Source organism: Cariama cristata, unplaced genomic scaffold (genome assembly GCF_000690535.1).
Source record: "Cariama cristata isolate BGI_N322 unplaced genomic scaffold, ASM69053v1 scaffold31747, whole genome shotgun sequence".
In the NCBI taxonomy this organism is placed as follows: domain Eukaryota; kingdom Metazoa; phylum Chordata; class Aves; order Cariamiformes; family Cariamidae; genus Cariama; species Cariama cristata.
Window position 1 is genome coordinate 1 of NW_009626532.1, and position 13,231 is coordinate 13,231.

At 49.5% G+C, this 13,231-nt stretch overlaps 1 protein-coding gene across 1 annotated transcript; it reads left to right on the forward strand.

The window, feature by feature from the left end:
- Window positions 1–2,869: 2,869 nt before the first annotated feature.
- On the forward strand, window positions 2,870–6,480 carry MLEC (malectin). Its single transcript, XM_009704076.1, has 4 exons — window positions 2,870–3,047; window positions 4,427–4,603; window positions 4,763–4,820; window positions 6,007–6,480. The coding sequence occupies exons 1-4, from the start codon at window positions 2,883–2,885 to the stop codon at window positions 6,336–6,338; spliced, it is 732 nt and encodes a 243-aa protein (XP_009702378.1). The 5' UTR covers window positions 2,870–2,882; the 3' UTR covers window positions 6,339–6,480.
- Window positions 6,481–13,231: the final 6,751 nt, after the last annotated feature.

The window sequence follows — 13,231 nt, forward strand, 5'->3', positions numbered from 1 at the left end:
TCAGGCTGCCAAACCGGCCGCATGCAGCCGCCCGGCTCCTTATTTTCCATTGAAAGACCCCAGTTTCCGCAGCAAGATGTGCCAGTTTGAAGCCCTGCCTGCGGCGCACTCGGTAAAGTGCGAACACGCTTTGCCTGCTCTCCGCCGGCGAATGGCTCACGGTGTGGGTTGATGCCTGCCGCCAGCAGCCTGGTCCCAGCAGGGAGGAGCTGCTCGCTGGAGCCCCGCTGCTGGGGCCGGGTGGGAGGAAGGTGCAGCTGGCTGATCTTCTCCACTGCTCCAGTCCTGGCAGGGTATTCAAGAGCAGAGCAGGGACAGAAGCAGAAGTAGATGAGATATCATCAGCTGCTCTAACTACTGAATCAGTAAAATCTTCTATCTACTGGTAAGGATGGGATGAAGAACTAATATTACACTTGGGTTACCTTTTCCTACTTCCCCTGAAACTGCTCCAGTCATAGGAGTTTTGTGTGCTTCTGATAATTGGTGCACCAAAGCTTAGTTGAATCACAAATGTATTGAAAAGTTAGCTGTGCTGAGCTGCTCCTGCTGTCAGTTACAGGTGAGTGGTGGAGTGGAGAGAAGATGAGCTATCTGTTGACTTTTAAATCTAACCTTCACTGCTTCCACGTAGGATGGTGAGGATTGTCCTGTGCTATACAGCTAGGACAGCCATTGCTTACCCTGCATGAGTGTCATCCCGAATGGAGAGCCATTTGAGCAGAATGGATACAGGGGAGGTCACATTTAGATACTAATACAGTTTGTTAGGAGTTTTTCACCCCAGTGGAGGCTGGTGTCCCAGTCACACAAGGTGCCCTGATGGCTGTAGGTCAACTTCCCTTCACAGACCTCTCGCATGTGTGACTTGAATGTCCTTGTGGACTTGAACAATTTATTTTTAAGTTGAGGAGAAAAAAGGGGCTTTTGCAAGCACGTTGTGACAAGCTCTTCTTTTGGGGAAAGCCTGTGGTGTCTCCTCTGAACAGCAGGCTGTTAACATTAATCCTGCTTCAGCCAGCGGTACCAGGCACGGCGGAGGAGACTTTACCCCTTTGAGCTCTCAGCTGCTTTTCCTTCAATGGTTTTTTATTGCACCATTGTTTCAGTTTACTCTGGGCTCCTCTCTGTGTTGACAGGCATGTAATGGCTACAGCAGAAATATGTGGCTGACTGGGAGGAAGCAACCTGGGGATAGTGTTTCCGGGCTGTACTGCCTGTGGGCAAATTAAAACCTTTTTTTTTTTTTTTCCCAAGCCTTAGTTCAGATGCTGTGCCCTAAAGGACAAAATGTGCTGATGGCAGTTACAGAATAGCCAGGTGCCAAACGTAGTTGAGTTGCAGCTTAATGTGCACTGCTCGTCTCTCGGTGAGCTACCTTTCAGCACACCCAGCACGCTGTAAAATCAAGCTCGCTTTCACAGCTATGTCAACAGACCTCTAACATGCGGGTGACAGGTCTTCCTCTCCAGTTACCTTCTTGGCTACTAAAGGACTTTCTTCCTATGCAGGCTTTCCTCTAATAGGAGCTGACTTCTGTGAAGTCCTTGGTTCGTGATCACTGTAATCTGTAGCTGGCTAGAAATATCTGCGTGAGAGGACAGGTTAAACTTTTCACCCTCTGTATATCTGGTGATTAGAGTCTTCAGCCTTTGCGCTCAGGTTCAAGTGGTAAAGAGAAGCAGAAGATTGCCTGAGTAGCTCTGCATGAAACAGGAGACTAAGAACTGGCATTAATTTCCTCTCACTTGTTTGCATTGGCTCCATCTTTGGCAACATGCACCGGGTTAGTAGTTCTTGCTTTGACTTGGCCAATGCAGTGTCTGTTCCCATGGAAATGGGGGTGGAAGTGGCAAGTATCAGCAGAGAACTTCTCTGGATCAGCTTCTCCTGCCTGAAATGCCAGTGCGCAGATGGTGTCCACAGTCTTCCCTCCTGCCCCTGCTTCGCTGGGGAATTGTTTGATTCTTGAGGTATGCATCAATTTGCATTTGTACAGTAACCCCGACACAATGAAATGTCAAGTTGGGTTAAGGTCTTTTGAGGGCTGCTCTAGAGGTGGTGAAATAAGGACTGAGAAGAGGGAAATTTTATGATTTCTGTTATTTTCTCAGTTCCTGTCCCATTTGCAAATGCTGTTTGGGCCCTTCTCAGGGGGCTGTTCGTGTGCCTGCAGCCAGCGCCCATTTCAGCTGGGTGGCTGTGAGAACAGCAGCTGATGGAGCTGCTGGTGCTCTTGAAACCCTGGTGTATCTTTCTTGCTTCCTTCTTCCTGCCTTCAAGCTGGCAGGTATTGCATGGCTGTGGTGAGAAGAAAGGGTTTTGTAAGATATCTATTGCTTTTCACCCTCTGTCATTCCCCAGGTTCTCACTTGAGGAAGGAGAGTCTCTAAAACCTGATGCCCTCAACTGCTAGCTTCACATCTGTTGAATGAACAAGTTGAGTCAGTCCTACTCTGACTGTTTTGTTTTTGTACTTGGAGTTTGTACTTTGAAAATGATGTAAAAATATTCTGGGTGTTTTTCTTCTTTGAAGCAGGAGTCAATGGCCAAGTCCTTTGGCTCTGTGCCCTGTTTGTGAAACAGACTCTTCTTCTGAAACGGTGTGAGTGAAGTTACTGTGTCTTAGACTGCAGCACGTCCAGACCTGTTTTTCTATAGAACCTGGGTTCTGGGGCTTTGGCTACCTCTGCTTCTGCTCCAGTAGTGGTGCCTCCTGCTCAGAGCGAGGCGGGGAGACGGCTCTGACAAGGGCACCAAGCAGTAATGCCACTTAGGGGGTGAAGCACTTCAAGAGTATATAAAGTGTCTCTTCCATGTGCCTCAGAAATTAACCATTCCTCTCACTGTTTTGTGCTTGAAACCTAGCTTCTGACTACGGTATGAAGCTGCCAATCTTGCGGTCCAACGCAGAAGATCAGATTCTGTATCAGACCGAGCGTTACAATGAGGAAACCTTTGGCTATGAAGTTCCCATCAAAGAGGAGGGTGACTATGTGCTGGTGTTGAAGTTTGCAGAGGTCTATTTTGCACAGTCTCAACAGAAGGTAAGCAACAGCTCCTTGCTTGTCTCTTTGATGTGAGTTCCTGGCTAAGACTGTGCATGTCCAGGTTGCCTCTGCTGCTTTGTGTGCTGGAGAAAGGAGTGAAGTAAAGCACGAATGGTTAGCTTAGTTCCTAGAGTTCTCATGGGCCCTGAAACTTTGAGCGCTTTTCCACATGCCAGATGCACAGCTGGCCTGGAAAATTGCATTACAAAGTATTCAACCAAACATGTGCAACTAAACATAACTAGCACTAGAGTTTTATCATCTATTTAGGCTGTGCTGGCTTGGAGAAGTGTTTTTGCTTTTTTCCTGAACACTTGTTGCTGACCTGACAGCATGCTTGTGCTGGAGGAAGTATTGCACAGATTGAATCAGGGAAGCGACCTGAGTTAAATAACCTACTCAAAATGATTTTTACGAACGTAATAAGACTTGATACTGTTCAAACTGTTCCCGAAAGCACAGAGTTAAATTCAACCGTTTTTATTGCTCTTTAGAGAAGAATAATCCTTGTCCACTTTTGAAATGCCTCATGTACAGGTGTGGAAGCAGAAGCACAAAGAACTCAATGCCCTGTGATAAACTGGGAGAGAAGTGGGGTGTCTTTTAGTCTGGCTTTCCCCCGGGTCCATCAGCTTCTTTAGAGCCCTGCTTCTTAAGCACTGTGCTGCCTTCCTGCCAGAGGAGTATTTCAGGGAACAGAACTGGTGGGGCTGGCTTACAGAGTGGATGCAAAAGGCAGCCTCAGATTAAACTGAAGGGCTGAGGCACCTCTGGTTCCTCTTCCTTCATGTGGTTCTGCTGGGATTCCCCAGGTGCTGAGTGACGTTTGAGTCATTACAGCCCTGAGGAGAACTTTCACTCTGAATTCACAGATGTGGTTAGCAGTTCAACATTTTACCTCCTTCAAGCCCTGCGTCCTTCACCAGCTTGTTTCCTCTCCCTGCTCTGCTGCAGGCTGTTAGTTAGAAATGGCTGAACTCCCTAGGGTGTGGTGTGCTGCAGCCACCCTGGGGTAGTAGGGGCAGGTCTTCAGCCAGTAGGTGGAAAAAAAGTTTTGAAAGAAAAGTTTTAATAAACCAGAATAAAATTGTGCTGTCCTGAGTTCTGAACAGCAGACGTAAGGTTTATTTTAAAAGGAGGAGGCAGATTTCAGAGTATTTGAAAGCAATGTTTATGCTTCAGTATCTTTACCTGGCTGCTTTTGGGCCCTGAATCTCTCCCAAGGGAAATGGAGCACATGTGGTGGGATGGTGCGTGCTGCAATGCTTTCTGGTCCTGAGTGCATAGCAAGCAGAGACCTTTCCTGTTCTGTTCCCATTTCAATCGTCACGTCCCTGAATCTGTTCTGACATTCTGTCATTTCTTACACCCTAAAGGTATTTGATGTTCGCTTGAATGGCCACGTGGTGGTGAAGGACTTGGACATTTTTGACAGAGTTGGACACAGCACAGCTCACGATGAGATCATTCCCATGAGTATCAAAAAGGGGAAACTGAGTGTCCAAGGAGAGGTTTCCACATTCACAGGGAAGCTACACATTGAGTTTGTAAAGGTAACAAGTTTTTCTGGACAGAACCCTGATCTTCCTTTTCCCCTTCTTCCTCAGCCATGTGATGCAGCTGTGTGCTGGAGGAGGAGAGGTGATGGTAGATGGGGAGACTATTTCTTGCCTCAAAGCTGCAGCACTGACTTCCTTCTTTGCTTTCTCTAGGGCTACTATGACAATCCGAAAATCTGTGCCCTATACATCCTGCAAGGAACAGTGGAAGGTAAGCACAATTTTTTGAGCCAGAAGGCTCTTCCCCCTTGGAGAGCAGCCTGTTGCTTCTCAGACCATGAGATCATAGCTCTTTCTAACCCACCTCTGCCAAAACTGTTTCTCTCTCAGCAAGTTCCCAGAGTGCAGTTGCAGGGTGAAATAGGTGTGTAGTGGCCTCCTACTCCTCCAAGTGCACAAAGCTGTGTCATTTTTGGAGTAAGAAAAATCAGTTTGATTTGGGACTTCCTGCATATGGGGTAGAGGAGAAGGGAATATGTCTGGTCAGTCGTGGCTTATAGCTACAGATAAACTCCCTCTGGCCTTGGATGTCAGCAGCCACCCTGCAGACAAGTAATTTACGGAGATCTTGTAGCTAGTAGTTAAGTGTTTCTTACCTGAAGCTTTGTTTTCTCTTCGCAGTTTGAGGATAAGGGAGTGTTTTTTCCCAGATATCAGTTCCTCTGGATAGCAGTGGGGAGTGCTAGTAAAGTCCTTACTCTTTTATCACTCTTTGTAGGTCTGTGCTGGAGTTGGAGCTCCTCTAGCTCCTGAACACGGGAGGTTTAGGACCCCTCTCTGACCAAAGCATCAGTTTGCTTTACTATAGGTCAGGGATTGCCAAGTGCTGCTCAAGATTTGGAGCCAGGTGGCACCTCGCTGTGTGGGGAACCTGCAGTTCAGGCTCCAGGCTCAGAGGACTGGATTTGAGTGGGGTTGGGCCATGCTGCTCCGATAGGTCTGAGGTTGGGGGGTGCAGTGATGTGAGGTAGGACCATTTGTAGAAAGGGTTGCTCCCCTTCCTGTTTGCACCTGTATCTGCTGGTCCTGCAGGCAGCAGGTGTTTGTTCTTGACTAGATCTCACTGAGCAGCCGTGGTATCTGACTGTGTATGCTGTAAGTGTGTTTTTGTGCTGTAACTTCTCCTGAGTGACATGTAGATGGGGTGGAGGGTTGTAATTTTCTTTGCAGACTGGATCTCTAGATGCTCTTGCATCATGGAGGAAAAAAATAGTGGTGTAAGCCTCTGTGGGGGAGGATGCTTCTGTTTCCTGGGGTGCTCTGGCCGTGATATTGATGTGATGTCAGGTGCCCCCTTGCCTGTGTTCATGCTGGACCGGGGAGAGGGGAAGGGAGTGACTCGGGTGATTTCCCAGGTTGCATCCTGCCTCCTTGCAACTTTTTGTCTCGTCCAACAGATGTTCCAAAGCTGCAGCCGCACCCAGGTCTGGAGAAAAAAGAGGAAGATGATGATGAAGATGAATATGATGATGGCTCCAGTGTTAAAAAACAGGCAAATAAGAACCGGGTTCAGTCAGGCCCACGCACACCAAACCCCTATGCCTCAGACAACAGCAGCCTCATGTTTCCTATATTGGTGGCCTTTGGTGTCTTCATTCCTACCCTCTTCTGCCTCTCTTCTGCCTCTGCCGATTGTGAGAGCAAGCCTCACAGAGCATCAGCCAAGGGGCTGGGAGGGAAGGAGTTGGACCAAACACGGTTGCTTTCAATTTCTCCATATTGTTCATAATTTAAGGGAAAAGAAAAAAAAAAAAAGATTAATTTGGAATGAATAGCAGGTCCAGGTAAGAGGGAGCTTACCTTCCCCCTGCCAGCACGCAGCGAGGCCCTCGCCTTCCACTTCACACCATGTGCAGCCTCCGATCCTCCCTGGGGCATCCAAGAGTAAACTGAGTCCTGGCTGTCTGTGTATTGGGCTGTTGAAAGCTGATGCTACCAGTCCTGGGCCATGTCCCACACTGAGAGAAAGCCATGTGCTGCAAGATCTCTGCCTTTGCTGGGTGGAATATGGTTCTTTAAGCAGGGAAGAAGCTCTTAAAACCAGGCCTGGGTATGTGTTTGTCCGGGACCGTGGAAGTGGTGTTGGTGCCGTTGGGTGACTAACAACTATGGAGGACGGACTCTGGCTCAGCATCTCCCTGAATGTGTGCAACACAACGTATGGTACTCGCCTGCATAAAGATACCAAAACTCCAGCTAGCTGCTCAGCCTCCGTGGAGTTGTTCCCCTCCTAAGACTGCAAGCTGTGCCAGGAGCAGAGGGATTTATCTGGCCTGATTTGCTGCACCAGTTGGGAGAGACTTTCCTAGTTTGGCAATTGTAATGTTAGATCCATCGCAGAGGGATTCTGCTGTAGCCTGTGAGAGGCTGACGTCGTTAGCGTCTGATCAGATGCACTTGTTTTCTGTATTGATTATGGCTTTTGTTTCCTTTAATATCCTTCTGTTTTCAAAGGTTTCATTTTAAGTCCAGTTCCTTGTTTTGCCCTTTCTGGCAAGTGGCCTCTCCTTTGGAAGAAGCTGAGAATTGGATGACCTAGAGAGGAGGTTCTGGACTTGTTCTTTGACCGTCCTCATGGTTAGCTCCCTGCCCTGTGACTGTGAACAACCTGTGCTCTAGGACAGAGCGGAGCAGCCTTGCGGATGCTCCTTGTGAGCTCTCATTCCCTGTCGTAGGGACCAGGCCTACCTGCAGTGGTGAGAAGTGCAGTGGAGTTGGTTAGTGTCCTCAGTTAGCTCAGCCTTTTGTGTATCAAGGCACTGTAGTGAAGGAACAGATGTCCAGCATTTCAGTACTGTAGAGGAAGGTGGTTTGTTGCCCCCCTCCCCCCCCGCCCCCCGAGATCTGGAAGTGAGCAGAACATGAGACAAGGTCGCTCACTTCCCCCCGGGATATTTCTGCAAGACGCTTCTGTTTCCACATGCAGAGCCTGTGCCTGCCTGATGGAGGCTGAGCAGAGCGAAACCCTTGCTGTGCCTGCTGATCCAGAGCTGCAGGTCCCAAGGAGCTGCCTTCCCACCGTTTTGGCCTCTGACACGTTGAGCACTTCTGGCTGGCGGGAGGGAGACATTTTGTGTGCTGGAGCAGGATCTGTCCCAGGCAAGGTTGGGTCTTTCTGGGTCAGCTTTGATGCTGGTGAGCTCTGGGCTCACAGAACACTTTACCTCATGCTGTATCTGTTGCTCTCAGAAGAGTTCTCTTTACCCACAGCAGTGACAATGAGCGGTGTCCTCCTTGCTGCTGCTCCTCCCTGGCCCTGAGTTTTCCTAGCGTTTGTTCTTGGGTTTGATCCCCTGCAGTGGCTCAGCCTTTCTTTGAGCTGAGAAGGGTCAGCAGAATTCCCTAGTTTCTGGAAAGGAAGCTGGAGGAGCAGCCTTTCTGCTCTGCTGGGCCCAAGCAGCTGAAGCCTTTGCTTCCTCCTAACCCTCAAGCTGTGGTATGAGCTGTCAGCTCTCCGGCTCCAGAACGGGAGCTGGGGGAGGTGTCGAAGTGCTGCTCTCTGCAGCAGTGGCGCTGAACCTCGCCTTTCTGGTCGCATACATCGCTGCTGTAGGCCTGACCCTAATTCTGTGTCTGAGCTAAAAAGCAAGCAGTAGGACCTTAATTACCTTCTCTCCAATTGCACAAGTGGTAACAGCCAGTTTGGGAGAATCAAGAGGGTCCCTGCCACAGTTGCAGGAGAAGACAGGCTTTAGAGAGAGAGCAGATCTTAAGAACAAACCTTAGGATGAAAAGGCAGTAAGTTTGAAGTTGTCTGCTTCATCTTCTAGCTGCTGTTAAAATCCTAGTACTTACAAGGCTCTTATTAAATATGAGCTGCGTTTTGTTTGGTGACAGTGCCTGCAGAGATTCTCCATCGTTTTTGGGATTACTCTAACTGGAGCACACAGACATTTAGATCTTTATCAGTTTTGAGAAGCATGAACTGTACTGATTTGTTAAGCAAAGAACCTGGGCTTGAAAGCCAGCTCTTCTCCTCTGGGCCTTTTAGGTTGCATTTTATTTGAGCATCCTTGAAGCAAGGATTCACTCGGCTTCTTGTGGCTCACCCAGTAATCTCTGCACCTTGCCTAGCGTGAGAAAAGGGGCGTGCATAAGTTGGAGACAAGTCTTCTAGGACAGTTTATCCCTGCCTCTCCTGGCAGCCGGGGCACCCATTTGGTGCCATCAGCTGCCCTAAGGCAAAGCTGTGCAGAGTGTGATCTGTTGTGTGCCAGTTGCTCAGTTCAAATGAATTTGTCTTATTTGAATAAGAGTAGGGAGGAGGAGTAGTTCATCCTTGACCACTTCAGTTTAGATTTTTTGGCTCTGTTTTTATGCATCTTTGTTACTACAAAGCTGGTGTCAGGATGATTAGGGGGTTCCTGACCCTGTTATGGTGCTATGAGTAGTTTTCCTTGTTGGCCCATCCCCTCCCAACAGGTTTGCCTCAGAAGGAGCCTTCAAACAAAGCATGTGGAAAACATGGGAGGATGGTAGGGGATAACCAGTCAGCACCTCGCTGGGAATGGCGTGCTCAGGCTGGCTTCCCTTGCCATGCCCTGTTTAGCATCTGCAAGCCAGACAGATGGGTATAATGAGGTACCTGGTCCTGACCAGGGAAAGAAAAAGTCTGGGTTGGCTGTAGCTTTCCAGTGCAGGTGTTAGAGGGGATATCCAAGGCATTGTTTAACTGCGACTGGTTGGAGACAAGCCTGTTTGCACTTTGTTGCTTTCTGCTAGCAGCAGGCAGATGAAGCGCGTGTCCCTGTGCAGCAGTGTGGGGAGCTGGGTCAGGACAGACCCGGGCTTGATTTGTGGAGCAGTTGTGTAAAGAAGGGCAGATTAGGCAATTTTCATAAAGCTTCTGCTTAAGAAAGGGAAGATGACACTGTCAATCGTGTTTTGGGCCTGGATCCAGCCTCAGCATAGTGGTTCCAAAGCCTATTTTAATTATCCTCTCATCAGCCCCTCCTTTTGTACCTTTAAGCCAGACCATTTTCCTCTTCTGTGTGTGTGACTAAAACAACAGCTCTGACCCTTTTGAGTATCCCAGGTGGCAGTGAGCAGAAGGCCAAACGAACTCCCTTTTTGGTGCCTTTGTGTCAGGCTTTGAATAAAAGTCTATTTGAAGAAGCTTCTTTTTTTTTTTTTTTAAGAAGCTTCTGAGTTGTTTTTTCTTTTTCCTCAAGGGACAGGCATTCCCTGCCCTTGTGATCAGCTGGGGACTGTCTCGCTGTCCCTGGATGCCAGCTCCGGAGGTCACAGCTGAAGCACAGAACTGTGAATGGGTATCTTTGATTCCAGCCCTTGAGGTCAGTGGGAAAAAAGCCTAGGAGGGGATAGAAGAACTGGAAGAGCTCCTTTGGGTCTGGTCTCCCCCAGATATCTCCTGAAGACAGGATGGAGAACTTCCAGACAGTCTGGTGCTTGTGTGTCTGTGCAGTTCAGAGCTGAGCGAGTCACGGCTAGGTCCTCGTAGTCGTATGGTGCTTACAGTTTCTGGGCGCAGAGTGTGGCTTGGGGGGTCCTGCCCCCCCAGACTCACTTGCTGAGGGCTTGCCCCATGCTGTTTGGGTCTGAACAGGGAGCAGAGACCCATGCTTTGTCCCTTGGCCTTCCTTTAAGTTGAAATAGGATTGCAACAGCCAGGGAAATGTCTTGATACAGGAAGTCTGGCCTGGCCAGGCCTGTCTTTGATGGAAAACAGCAAGAGGAGGGAGAGGACCAGCAGAGCAGCTTCAGCCCTTGATGTGAGACAGATTCTGAGCAGCTGTGAAGTACCAAGTGTTTCAGGCTCTGGTGCTCAAATGTGGGAGAGATCCGTCTGCTGCTTGCACTTAGGTGGCGGGGAGGGAAATATCCTTGATGAGAATCCAAGGGAAATGGGAGCTGGGCCAGCACTGAGTTAATTTACCTACTGGCGCTTCTGCATCTCCACAACAAATGCCAAAGTCTAATACAATTCAAGGAAGCTTTTTTTAACATCAGCCTGGTTCCACCAGTCTGTCTTCACTGGCTGGTCCCAAATAGGCTCAGACAGGTATTCTCAACGGCACAAACTCAACAGCAGGCTGGAGCTGTGAAGGCTCAGAAACGTGATTACCTGAATAGGCCTCCTGTGCTGCACCCCTGCTTCGCATGCTGCCCAGCGGGGCTGGGGCACGTGTGGTTCACCTTGGATCCGAATGGATTTGTCCCGGGAGTACAGTAGCAACTGCACTGAAGTGGTGCTGGGCTGGACGGGAGAGGTGAAAGCAGGTCCATGTCTTCCGGGACTCTGGCTTGCTCAGAGTTTATTGCTGCATATTAAATACTATTTTTGGAGATTGGGGGGAAGATGTGGGAGGGGGAGGGATGTGGCAGTGCTGTCCTTGGTTTGATCAGTGGGATACTACTGCAGGTTATTGATAGGCTTTGATTATTTTTTTTTCCAAGAAGTGCTTTATTTAAAAAAAAAAAAAAAAGGAAAAAAAAAATCATAAACGGAATGCTTTCCTCCCTTCTAGAAACAGTGCTGGCTGATTAGAAAATGTGAACAATCTTTTGCAAACCTCAGAGGTCTCTGCTAAAGAGTTTGTGTGATGGAGATTTCAAGGCAAGGGGTACATTGGTACAGCTCAAACCAGTTTAACTGGGGAGAGTGTGAATCTAGGAAATGCAGGATCTCTGCGCTGTGGTTGTTCCCAGTCACACGTGGTGGGGACGTGCTTGCCTGTGCTACCACGGCTGTTCTGTCACACTATAACAGTTCCCGAGCTAGGACACCGGAGTGAAGCAGAGTCTGGAAACTTGCTGGCAAGTTGGAGCTTGAATTTTTTTGTGGTTTCTATGGGGACTTCACGTGTTCAGGGCTTTCCCACTCGAGAAGCAGCCAGGTTGCTAAAGCAGCCCCAGAGACCATGAGAGCAGAGGCAGGATTTGTGCTTTGTGCCAGGAGGCAGTAGCCAGGACTGCAAGATGCTGAGCAGGTGTCAGTGATGTTTGGGTCCCATCATCGTAGCAGCTTTTAGCGTTGGCAGATGACCCCACTGCTCCATGGTGCCCGGCTGCGTAGGCTGGGATGCATGGAAGTGGCCCGTGCCGTTGGCGTTAAGGACGCATCACAAACTACTTGAAGCTGCGGGTCTAAGTTGTCTGTAAAAGCTAAAGCAGTGTGGGGAGAGATCTCCATCTGTACTTGTCACCAGTACAAAGGGGTTTTAAGGAGGATTTTTATTTTACTGTCCATTGCTTTGTGTTATAACAACTTGCAGTGACATTTTTTTTTTTAGTTTGTTTTGCAGCAAGCTTGGGCCCTGGGTGAAAAGCACAGATGTCTATTTCTGATTGCATTGGCTTTGCAGGGACTAGTTTGAGGGAAGAGATGGGTGTGGGGGTGGGTTATTTTATTTTTGGTACATGGTAGCGGTTTTATTTTTTAATTTCCCCAGGATGTTTGGTTGAGGGAATGTTCTGAAATCTACTGTCTGGCAGTTTTAACCAGCAGTGTGTTAAAGGAAAATAAACAAAATTATATTGTCACTTGGATGAGGTGGTCCCTCTTTTCTAGTGCTGGGGGCGGAGGAGCCCCCTCTGCTTTACGGCTCCCGGGGCGGGAGGCCGAGACCGACTGCACCGCGAGGGGACTGCAGGCTGCTGCCGAGATGCAGTTTAACATCCCACCGCTGCTGCAGCCCAGAGCCTCTCCCTGCTGCTGCCAGCCTCCAGTACAGCTCCAGCATTCTCTTGACAGTTGTTTGGGGCAATAAAGTGCAAGTTGAACAGTACAACATCCTCTTAAAAGTGCTGATGTGGACCTTGTTGCTTCCTGCTCAGATCAGGAACACCAGAGATGTAATCTACCTTCTGGGGTTTTGCAGACTGCCACGATTTCAGATTGAAACTGCGTCAGAGGCAGTCAGAAGGGGCTGTAGGCAGAGCAGAGAGAAAGCGGCACCTTCCTTCTCTAGGTGCCTGCTCTCGGGGCACAGGGGTCCCTGGCCCCACACAGAGCAGCTGGGTCTTTGGTCTGTCCTTCCTAGGGCACAGCATGGAGGGACGAAACCCGATGCAGCAAGGAGGATTTGGGAGCGCTGGCGTGGGCGGGCTGGTTTGAAATAGCATTTGGTTGGCAGTAGCAGGCACGTGCTCCTTACAGGCGGCAGCAAACGTCACGAACTGGTGCTCCAAATCTGTTCCCAGTCATCCTGAGTGTGCTGAGTGTTGGCTGGAGTCTGAAAAGAGGATGCAGATATTTCTTGTTCTTGCCCCAGTTCCCTGAAGGGCTGGAGGTGACTCTTGGCAGCTCCTAAGTGCCTGCTGCGGGCTGGCGGGCAGCCCCTCTTTTGGGAAGAAAGGCATCCTGTCCTCGTTGTGATGCTCCCATGGGATGCTCCCAGTCTCTTGCACCAGTCTCGGGAGACTTGTCCGATGTCTGCCCACCGTCCCTCCGATGTGTGCTCATGGGTGGCCCAGGGCAGGGGTGACAGTGGCACGGCCGGGAGGCTGGCTGACCCGGGGGGAGCGTGGTGGGACACAGGGACTCCCTGGGCGACCTTCCTCGGGGCACGTGGTCCTGTCGCTGTCCCTGGCCGCATCTGGGTCCCAGCTCCCTGGGGACAGCAGCTGGGATGTGCACTCCATGGCATCCCTGTGCTGACG

Excerpts from the sequence above, each read along its gene's own strand:
- MLEC (XM_009704076.1), top strand. The coding sequence starts at position 2,883 with ATGAAGCTGCCAATCTTGCGGTCCAACGCAGAAGATCAGATTCTGTAT. Across the intron at positions 4,604-4,762 it reads TACACATTGAGTTTGTAAAG|GGCTACTATGACAATCCGAA; the intron begins GTAACAAGTTTT and ends TGCTTTCTCTAG. Across the intron at positions 4,821-6,006 it reads CCTGCAAGGAACAGTGGAAG|ATGTTCCAAAGCTGCAGCCG; the intron begins GTAAGCACAATT and ends CTCGTCCAACAG.